General features: G+C 39.7%; 1 protein-coding gene across 1 annotated transcript; it reads left to right on the top strand.

Moving 5' to 3' along the window:
• Nucleotides 1-284: 284 nt before the first annotated feature.
• Nucleotides 285-2,541, top strand: fam84b (family with sequence similarity 84 member B). Its single transcript, XM_015382500.1, has 2 exons — nt 285-601; nt 840-2,541. Exon 2 carries the CDS (start codon nt 1,020-1,022, stop codon nt 1,845-1,847), a length of 828 nt encoding a protein of 275 aa, XP_015237986.1. The 5' UTR covers nt 285-601; nt 840-1,019; the 3' UTR covers nt 1,848-2,541.
• Nucleotides 2,542-11,633: the final 9,092 nt, after the last annotated feature.

Below are 11,633 nucleotides of genomic sequence, written 5' to 3'. Positions count from 1 at the left end.
TGCTTCAAGAACTAATATATTGCCAAAATATTTAAGGATTCATATTTAAACTGCCCAATGAAAGCAGTCAATCTTTAAGGTAATATTCTGGCTTAGTTAGACCTATATGGTACATAAGTAATAAAATAATTAGCAGTTTTGTCTTTTACTACTTTATACCCACAATATATGAACCTGAACCTGTATTATTTGTATTGACATGAATGCTTTTATAATGGTTTTCTGTTTATAAATAGAAAAATGTAATTACAATGAATTTACCTGTTTAGCAGGCATTTTCCTCTATTGAATAAGTGCTCAAATAATTAACCAAAAATAAAAGCTAAAGTGATACCAGAATGATCAAGATACACACAATGTAGAGAAAAAATGAAACAAAAAGGCAGTAAAAATGGAAGTGAAATCTGAACCTTCCTAAAAGGATGACTGTTTTAATTCAAATGTTTTCTGGTCAAGGTTTACTGTCCCTTTAAATGACACCTCCTCCCAGCAGTCAGTAGATCCTGAACAAGAATGTTGCAACAAACACTGAGCTTCATACAACAGGCAGCCTGTCTGTGCAGCAGAGGCGCAACAAGCCACAGCACAGGAAGGACTATAGGTGAGTTCCCCACAGATGTAAGCTTTGAATGAAGCTGATTGGTATTTCAGCAATGCAGCGTCCATTTAGCTCAAATGCATCCAAACACCCTGTAGTCTCCACCTGCCGCAGAGTTCAACAGGAAATGTGAGCCAACAGGTGATTCAGGTCACACCTGTTGGGAATGAGCGCTAAGCTGGAGTAAAACTGGGCCTTCAATCTCCTTAAAAACTGCCAACTTTTTTTGGTTTCCTCACAGGCTTCAGGAGCTGGCAGCTGGACATGGACCACTGGTGCTCCTCCTCACCGTTTTGGATTTAAATTCAGGCTCTGCGCCCCCTTCCTCCTCCTGCTCCTCCTCCTGAGGTGAGAGCGCAGAGAACAGGTGGATCCTGTCTGCGTGTCTGTCTGCAGTTTATTCCCTGCTGCCGCTGTCTTTATGGGGAACCAGGTGGAGAAATTAACGCATATCAATTACGCGGAGGTGCCAACGTCGGACCCGAACGGATTTGATCCGGATGGCGACGGAACGCGGATCGGCGTCTCCTACATTTTCTCCAACGACGACGACGATCAGGATCAGGACGAGAGTTTGGATCACTTTCCTCCGGACAGCCGGCCGGTGAACCACGAAGAGAAACCCTTCGATCCAGAGGACGAGCTGGAGTGCGCCATCTACTACCGAGACGAGTGCGTCTACGGGAGGAGCTCCGGAGGCGCGTCTCTGTCCCCGGAGAGTCTCCTGGCCAAGTGCCGACCGGGGGACCTGCTGGAGTTCGTGGCCACCGGCCAGTACCCTCACTGGGCCGTTTACGTTGGAGACTTCCAGGTGGTTCATTTGCACCGAGCCGAGATCCACAATAACTTTCTAACCGACGTGAGTCAGGGCAGGAAGGGGCGGATAGTGAACGGCCTGTACAGGCACCGTGCGCTCCCGCCGGAGGTGATCGTGCGCAACGCCATGGATCACGTCGGCACCAGAGACAGAGACCTGTGCTGGAGGAACTCGGAGTGTTTTGCTGCCTGGTGCCGCTTTGGCAGAAGGGAGTTTAAAATCGGAGGGGAGATAAGGATCGGGAAGCAGCCGTACAAGTTAAAACTGCTCTTCTCCGAGAAGAAGAGCCACATGTTGGAGTTTCAGTGCCTGGAGGACGTGATCATGGAGAAGAGGAGGAACGACCAGATCGGGAAAGATGCTGTGATGCAAGAGCTGGCCAACCATTTGAATACCACCAATGACCTCAAAGAGGAGCGCTTTGTGAACTGATGGAAGTTGTGGGGGATGATCTTCATCTGAAGGGTGAAGGAGATGTTTTGGCATGGTGTTAATTAATAGAGCAGCTATGCTCTTAATAAGGCAGTAGAAAGGTGGTGTCACTGCCAGCCGATGTGCAGATGGGAGTTTGTCTTCACAAGTGAAACGTCTCTGAAATCTGGAGTAGCACTTGCTCTATTTGCTTTAGAAAGGAAGCTCCCAAGGCATGAGAAAATTATTCAATATCCTAATGTCACTGGTGAAAAAATAACCTTAAATTCTTTCCTCTTGAATCCCAAGATTAACTTCATCTAATGACTTTGCAGGAGATCTACTTGCAGTCTAGGGAAAAAAAAATAAGAATTAAATGATCATTAATTATTTATTGAAGTGAATCCTTTCATGCTTGTGAGGAACCCTTAAGTGATCCGACCGAGTCCTGGAAGTGTTTGGACCCCGGTGAAAACTCAGGTGCTGGAAACTGATGCAGAGTGAGAGACAACCTGTAGCTTCTATCACTGTCTCCTCAGTGTTGAGGATTCCCATCTGTTGCTTTAAAGCCAATCATCTCACAGCTTTACCTGTGGACTCTCCTGTTCATAGCCATAACTGTGCACCTTTAATGATTCATTACTTTTAACAGTTTATTTTTCTTAAAAAACAAACAAACAATGTTTGTATGAAGGCTTATGGAATAAATTTATTTTTGAAGAGTGATTTTTTTTTTTTTTTTTTTTTTTTTTTTTTTTTTTTTTAAATCAGATTTGGCCTCAGATACAAGCAAACCAAACAGCCTCCAAAAGTACTAGAGTTTTCACCCCAGTGTGGAAGTTAGACATCTGCTCTAATTCTGAGATCTAAAACCTCAGCATATATCTTATTCAAACTGATTGTAATTTAAGTGCACGTTTTTTAATTTGGGCTGAGCAAGTGCCTTAAAAAAGCTTTTAAACTAGTACATATCTAAAAAGAACGATGTGCATTCATATAGTGAGAATAATACCATTATTGAAGGAATATCAGAAGTTATGTTTGTCATAAGTTAGAGGGGCTCAGAAAACATGAACATTTTAGCTATTAAATTACATGTAATGTTTGAAACATTATTCTGAACACACTATGCCTACTCGGAGGCACGGTGGTAGAGGCATGGTGCAAGGGGAGGGATTGGATGCAAATGCATCCAATACTTAAGAGTTTTCTTTTTTTATATTAAGCTATAAATATTCTGCTTCACCATTTCACACAAGTGTGTTTCCCAGCGGTCCCATCAATCCATATTAATATATTGTTATTGTGGGTCAGAACCTGACAAGATGGGGGGAAAAAAGGGGGTGTTCTAATTGAATGAGAATGAATAATTTTCTATGGCACAATCTACATGAGCATAATATCTAGATAGTGTCATAATAATATTAGCTGCATTAGGCATAAAGGTTAGCATTTGTAAAATGATATAAAGAAAATAGATTTTGAAATCTGGTCCCTTAAAGCTATCCAATTCTCTCACATATAGATGTGCTGATATTGATTTAATTCGATATTTAAATCCCCAAAAGAAAAACGAATCACAACAAAAATTAAACCAAACAAATGTTTTACTACATTTTAAACTAACTAGTGTTTTCAACTGAGGAGGCTCGGCCCGGCTTTAGATTTCTGCAGAAATTGATGTAGTACGACACGTAGATTTAGTAAGCGCCAATATTTGGCAGTTTTGATTTAAATGTTTGCCTTCCAAAGGCAGACATCAGCCTTTTTTGTATTCCAGCCATATGATGGCATTTTGCTTTGTTTACATCTCTGTTCAAAGATATGTCCTTATTTAAAAATATGCCCACAGGCTGAAATGTAATCTCCGCCATCATTTGTCATTCAAACCATTACTCTGAGTGTATTAAGTAAAATTCTACCTTTTTTTTCTCTACACACAAATCGTTTCTCTATCTTAAAAGGATAATTATTGTGTCTTTTTCTGATAAAAAATGACAAAAGACTGAAACGCAAAATGCCATCTGATGGTAAGAACACACCTGCGACGTCACAACTACCGATTATAGTGTTTTATTTTCATTTCCACATCAACACATAGTAGTGCTGCACTGTTAAGTGAAACATTAATGACTCGTGGATTTTTACAAACACAAATCTAAAAATGGTGTCATACATTTGCAATTAACCCCTATTTTCCCTGGTACCCCTAAATAAAATCCTAGGCTGCTAATTCACAGCAAATAGAACTCTGGTGATTAGACAGCAGGGTGAGCATTAAACAGAGAAGCAGCCATGAAATTAGCCATTGTAACTCTTGGGGAGCTGCAAATATCCACAACTTAAGTGGGGAAAAAACTCTCTGCAGGTCTTCTAGGAGGCATCTGAAAGATCTGAAAATGGCCACAGATTCATTCCATGGAACCTCACAGCTCTTACATCCTTTTTTGCAAAGAAGGCTGAACTATAGAATATCAGTTTCTAGATGTGGAAACCTGACAGTTGCAGCCATGGTTGCCATAAAACTTTCTTCACCAAGTGTTTATAGGGCATGAATACAATTGCATACAACACTTTTTAATTTTGTTTATACAAATGTAATAAAACCAAAACAAAGAAACATGTATAATATTCCCTCAGCTGCCTAATCCTGTATGTGCTTCTTGGTGTTGATCTGTCGCACAGATTCCCCTTTAAAAAAAACTTGAAATTTGTGATTGTAATGCAGCTTAGAAAACCCTTTAGGAGTAAGAATACTCTTTCACAGTACAGTATAGGAAGATATCAGCAGTGAGCACCTATGAAACGCTTTGCAGCATTTTTCCAATGAATAAGTAGCACAAAATTAAAAACGGTTCAGAGGTTGTTTTGAAGAGCTACACATCATTAGCTCCTTCCAAAGGAAGCTGATGATCACGGCTCTCGCAGGCAGTCAGTAACTTCTGCTTGTGCTCTTTCCTCGGGTAATATATGGAAATAATGCTGTAGTCATTTTGTGGCAGGTAGAGTCCCGCTGGAGCGAGAGCTGGAATATAATCAGCACTGCTTCCAAACAGGAACGCTGCCGGACACATTAGCGTCCCCTCAAATCTCTGTGGTCTGCTGCACTGATGAAACCTGAATTGTGTGCGATGCATATATATGATAACCATGCCCCCCCCCCCCTGCATAACACCATGCAGGATTGGTGTTTCACCCACTGGGTGAAGAAGAGTATTAAGCAGCTTCCAGTGCAATTTTGTAACTGTGAATAATAACTCGGTTTTTTCATCATGTGTCAGAAACTGAAATGGGATTACACATACATTAATTAGATTTTCGCTGCATAAATTTGAACATTTTCTGTTCTGTTTATGTGCTAAACATGAAGTGAGTGGCGTACTGTTGAATTCCTGTGGAAAATTGCAAGCTGTGAGCAGCTTTGGCAAACATTTTTGTGCCGTATTCTCCTGACATTTCTGTGCAAGAGAAAATTCAAAGGTCATTTGCGTAGTAAGTTTTGGTTTCTCCTCATAATAAACAGATTTCAGCCCTTTATCAGTTTTACAATGACTGATTGCTGTCTCGCAGCCTTCATAGGCTCTATGACAAATTGGTAGCCATAAAAAGAGTTGGAAAGTAAATTCACGTGAAAGCGGCCTCACATGGTGCAGACCAAACAGGGAGCCGGTTGCCTCATGGCATTCCTAATGATTTAAAACTCCACAGGAGACGTGCAATTAAACTGGTCTCCAGAATCATTAAAGGAGTCTTACATTCTGACCCACTACTTTTAAGGGATCTTTTGCTCGTGTATGCATTAAGGAACCTTTCTTTCTATACATGTGCACCATGAAAGAATTCCTTGTTTGTCATTTTTCAAGTTTGAAAAGTTTACATAAAACCAATCAGTTAATAAGTCAGATGCTGATAGATCAGTTTAAAATGTGCTTTTACACATTTTTGTTTTACTTTTTTTTTTTTACCTTAAATAATATTTATAAAGCTGAAAAGTAATATCCACCCATTCAAAATTATTACAGACCAAATACTGTCTGCCTCTTTTTCTCTAGTTTCTCAAAACTGAAAAATGTTGCATACTAAATTGCTAGTTGCATTTATCTGCATGAATAGGAAAGATTTGAAAAGCTTTAAAATGAAAGTAATCAACGGTTTAAAATGACAATCTGGGGAAAAATATCCAGTAACTAAAAATTATATTTTATTATTGTTATAAGTTTACGACAATTATCACTGCAAGTCCCTTTAAAGTATTTATTTATTTTTGTAATTTCTAAGGACTTAAAAAATAAGAAATAGGAAATGAAAGTGTATAGAAAAGAACCATCTCTTTATATATATGGTAGGGCTCTGTGATGCTGTGGTCCTGTCTCTCTCCCTTAAATAACTTTGTTAGAAAGCATGGCATACAAATTAGGTTTTTCATGTCTCAATGAGTTTAACAATAGGGGTTTTTTCATGTAAACTAATCTTCATAGCACAGCCAAGACCCCCTCAATAAAACAAGGGTCGATGGTTAAAACAACCAAAAAGTAGCAGAGACCTACTCTACCCTTAATGACTGAGCTCAGACTGCTAACGGCCACCTGCTCTCTGTGTAAAGCTGAATGATGATCCATTTCAGAAGCTTCTCCTAGGGTGATTTAAAACCGTGTAAAACCTTGGTAGGCAGTTACTCTGAGCTCTTGGCTCAGTGAAGCCAGTCTTTTGGCCAGTGAAGCTCTCTTGCTCCCTGTGGAGTGCTGGAGGAAAGCCCACACCCTTCAAGGGAAACTGGCAACGTTAGAGAAGTTGGGGAAAAGCCAGACCTCAAATCGAGTTCAACCCTTGTTTACAAGATGCTGTTATCAGAACACACTTCCTGCATGAGGGAGAAGTGGATCTTAACTTTTGAAGAGCTTGCTTAAGGACTGATCCTATCTGCATGACCAAAAGTTCAACTGTAATGTAGCCTGACGAAAAAAGGTCCAAACCCATTGCACCCTTAAATTGAATTGCAGACCAAGACAAAAAATGTCAATAATTGTGAATTTAAAAGCTTTTAATAAATAACAGTCGTAAAAGCCTGCTTTATGTTTCTATTCAGCCCATGGGTCTCTGTTCTGTTGATCCTCCTTTTGGCTCAGTCACATCTGCAGGCGTTTTTACATATCTGCTGGTAACATCTAAATACAACATACTGCCCATTTTTAAAAACTGATCAAGTTGGTTTAGATTGGTTTAAAATGTTTGTTTACATTTTTCATGTCTTGACTGGATGGAGATCTCCCCTTTGATTGGATCATTCCGGATCGTCCCATTGCAGGTCTGACTGGATGTTTAGGGTCAACATCCTGCTAAAACCTGAACATGTGACAGGTTTTCCGTCAGGACTGATCAGTACAGCTCTCCCCCACAGCATGATGCTGCCGTCACCATGTTTCTACAGTAAAAAAAGGTTTGTTTACCATCCTCACAGAGTCTGTTTCTAAAGAACATCCTATTTAAAGAAAATACTTCTCAGATGATCACATGATGCTCCTCCACATGTTACATGTATCTCAAAGCTTCCCTGATCAATGCCTCTCTGGCCCTGTCTGGACGTTTAGTTCCACAAACGCATTTTAGATGGTGTTTTGACCAGTGCTCTGATGTGTTAAAGCTTGTGAAATTGTTTTATGATCCGGATCCTGCCATAAACTACCTCACAACTTTCTCCCTGACCTGTCTCCTGTGTCCCCTGGTCTTCACAATGTTTTTTTCCCCCTATTGTTCTCTAGCAAACCTCTGAGTCCTTCATAGAGCAGCTGAATATACATACCTTGGTAAGAAACTATTTGTTTCTCAAACATTGTTCTATTTTGAAGACATGGTTCAGTGTTTTTCAGTGCATTGCAACAGCCCACTCCTCTGAGTTTTATACGTGACATTTTGGTTTCCTGTCAATCGAGAGAATGACAGAACACCACATCAACACCACATTACGAGTTTCAACCCACGGTGCAGCAGCATCTTTCTTTAACTTTCGCTCTTTTCCCTGCTTCATATCCTTCCAGCGCAGAATCCTTCGCACTGAGTTAATAATTAATGCTGGGCTCCCACCATGGCAGCGACATTCTCCGGGTTTTGTTTAGTCTGGCACTGTGCTGTGATTCTTTCTGCTCCGGATGCTGGCAGATCGTTTGTTTTTTCGGTCTCACAGCGGCCAAGCCTTGCTCCTCCTAGTGTCCCAAACACCGGTTTCATGAAGGCAACATTCCCACAGATGACTGTGAAACAGATTGTTTTTTCTCAGCTATGCCTGCTCCACAGCAATAAATTGTAACGGGATACTAAAAGCTGTGCACTTCCTTCCCCTGTGGTTTCCTTCTCTTTCTTTCAGAAACACAGTGGACCATTTCCAAGAAATCATGGTGGTTCAAAGGTAGAAGAAGGGAAAACTGCAATATAACCAACAAACATGCATGGGAAAGCATTAATAGAGAGTATCTGATGATGTAAGTTCTTGGACCAAATGAGAAGATGACATGTAATCAGGTCTTTTCTAGTTTGAGTTATTAGGTCAGGTCAGCTGAGGTTGTTTGGTTTACATAAACACGCATGGGCGACAGGAAAGGCCAGGAGGGAAAAAATCAGGATGTAGAAGAGAAAGAAAGTGTAAGTTATGACCTAGAAGGGATCAACAGAGGCTTATAAAGACTTATACTGGAGCTGAGATGTGACTGAGAACTGTTGCCTTCAGGCTCTCTGACCTGTTTGTGTCTTCAATTATTCACAGCAGCCTGATTCAGTAGCAATCAACGTTCATCTTATTCTGAGTCATCACAGGATTTCCTGCCTTTTATCCCTCTCTGTTACAGACTCTGCACTGTGCGAGAAATGACGTTCAGAGCTATACCATTTCAATTTAGTAGCAAGTCAAATTTAGATAATTACACAGTAGTAGGCCCCTTTTTACGGATGATGTTACATAAGTGAATAAATTGCTCATTATTTTTTCTTTCTCCTCTCTCATTGATGTTCCTCATTTCAAAAACGCCTCCTGGAACTTGGTTTCTTTACAGAGAGGTGATTTCTTATTGGCTGAAGCCAGCTCTTGTTTTGCCTCACAGATACTGTATATCTATATTTAATGCTTTGTAAAAGCACTCATACTGATGCTGACAGCCATAAACTTTATTGCATATTATTAAGATCATACAGAAAAAAAAAACACATTGCAGAGAACTTTTTTTAAGTGAGAAGAAAAAGTATTTTTGTATCTTTTCTTATATTGCTTTAAAAATTAAAACCAGAGAAGAGAGATTCAGCTCTTCTGAGTCCCTATTTTGTAAAACCACATTTCACTTCAGCTAAACCTTTCGTTCTTCTGCCAACTTACATGTATAAATGTTGATTCTTTTTATATAGAATAGAATAGAAATCTACTTAATTGTCATTACACTGTCACAACTACATACAAGATGTTGGATGGAGAGGACCATGAACATCAGGCTCCTGAAGAAGATTCTCAGCTTGGTTCTGCGTAGATTTAGACTGGGTCATTCTAAAACATAAATATGCAAAAATCATTCCAGTGAAGCTAAAATCTGAAGTTTCTAGCTTCCATTGATACAAGGGACTGTGTCCTATTTGAAGAAAAGCATTCCCGCTGCATGATGCTGCCCCCACCGTGTTTCTATCTTTGTGTATTGAGGTAAAAAGGACTACATAGTCTGATCAGTGGCTTACAGCAAACCTTAAACCTGACTTCTTATGGCTTTAATTTCAACAATAGCGCTCTTTGGGCTAAACTTTAAAATGAGCTGAATTCATGAAGCAGTGAATATCTGAAGCTCCCTCAAAGTCCACTCATCATTGTTTCTTATCCATATAATCTAATATCTCAGTTTAACTGAGCAGACATGTTTTGGTGGGCTTGCTGCTGTGCTATACACTTTTTTTTTTCTCAATCCATTAAATTTTTCCCAAAATCGTGACTATCCGTTGTGGTTATTACTCTTCATGATTCTTTTTGTTCACTCATTCTCTCTAACTAACCTCTGAGGCCTCCACAGAACAGCTTGGAAAACACATTGATATTCAAAGATACACAAGAAGATTCGATTTACTAGTAACTATGTAACAAAGTGTTATAAAAAAAAAAAATTATGTTGAAGTGAGAGTTTAAGGGTTGAGTAGAAATGCTGTAAGATAAAAAAATTTTTTTTATATCATTTTCCTTCTTCTTTAAACTTGTATGTGCTCCTATGTGTTTCCCTCTCCTCTAGAGTCCTAACAAATTGCAATAAAGTTTGCAGTCATGACATGACAGGATGTGAAAGAACATTGCAAAAAAAAAACACTTTTGCAAAGTGCTGTATGTAGACTGTGGGATGCAAAACAGATAAGGCTCATAATAGAGGAACTAAATGTGCAAATTCATTATGTTAGGTGCTTGGCTTGACAAATTGGGCTATAATACCAAGGGAGACTTTCCTACAAGATCCCAGGGAATGTAATTAGCACATATCAGCCTTGTGCTGTGCTGTAATTTTAATTTCATGTTCCTGCTCATGTGTTCTTCCTCTCTGAATATCAGGGCACAACTCTTTGTTTTCCAATGCTGCAAAACAGGAAACCGACCTCTGTTTCTTCTTCATTGCTTATTCTTCACCCCTGAACATACTCCCACTTGTTCTGGTGTGTGTTTTAATTTAAATATTTTCTGTCACTCAGGTATTTAAACTTGTTCTCACCCAGCCCACTGTTGCCTCTTTTCTCTGAATGCATCAACATGTTTCGCTTTTGTCAACATGACATTTTTTGGTTTTGGTGGAGGCTTGTGTCATACGCTATTTCAAGACCACATAACATGTTTACATCTGTAAGTTTCAGCAGGGTCAAAAAGCAGACTATAATTAGACAGATCTGTGTCACCAAAGAGGTTTGCAATGAAGCTTGACACATGGGAGAAAGAGTGAAGTATGTGGTAAATGTTATAAGGTAAGATCTGTGGTTGGCTAAAGGACTCAGCTAGCTTCATGGATCCGATGGGAAGTGGAGAAAATCATGATCACAGATTCTTTTTGTCTACTTACACAGAAAGGTTTAATGGTAAACTGAAGGTGATGTTTGTTTGGTTATTAATCAGCAGGAAAACCATTAGTTAGAACCTGACTGAGTAAGATTTTATGAGACCTAATCTCTGTCGGCCATCTGTCTTGTGAGGTCATTCTATCCCCTCAGGTGTAAAACAACCCAAAGCATTGTACTTCCACCTCTGTGCTCCACCATTAAAATTCTTTGTGTTTAGATCAGGGTCAATAGCAAACATATCAGTTTGTAATTCTTTAGATGTTCACTGGCAGATTGTCACAGGTTTGTCTGTGTGTGTTCTGGTTTTTATTACATTGTGGAGCTAATTTTCTGGAAAAATAGCACATTGTGGGGACCGACTGGTCCTTGTGGGGCCCGATGCCCCGACCCCATAAGGGGAATTAGTGTTTTTGAGTCAAGAGTCATGTTTAGGACTAAGGTGTGAATTGAGTTTAGGATGGGGTTAGGGTTAGGTATGAACCTGGAATGATTAGGTTAAGGGTAAAGGTCACGGTTAGGCTGTAGAAATAAATGGAAATCAATGGGAAGGCCTCGCAAAGATAGAGACACAAGTTGTTTGAGTGTGTTTGTGGGCGTGTATTTATTACATGGTGGGAACAATTTTCTATAAATCTTAGCTCATCGTCTGGACTAAGTGCTCTGTACCCATGGGGACCAATGTCTGGTCCCCATGGGTACAAATGCTGTTTGGCATAGGCATAGGTGTTAGGTTTAGGACTAAGGTGTAAA

Source organism: Cyprinodon variegatus, unplaced genomic scaffold, assembly GCF_000732505.1.
Source record: "Cyprinodon variegatus isolate N-32 unplaced genomic scaffold, C_variegatus-1.0 Scaffold258, whole genome shotgun sequence".
NCBI classification, from domain to species: Eukaryota; Metazoa; Chordata; class Actinopteri; order Cyprinodontiformes; family Cyprinodontidae; genus Cyprinodon; species Cyprinodon variegatus.
Note: the sequence above shows the minus strand (reverse complement) of the source record. Positions and strands in the feature narration are given on the sequence as shown.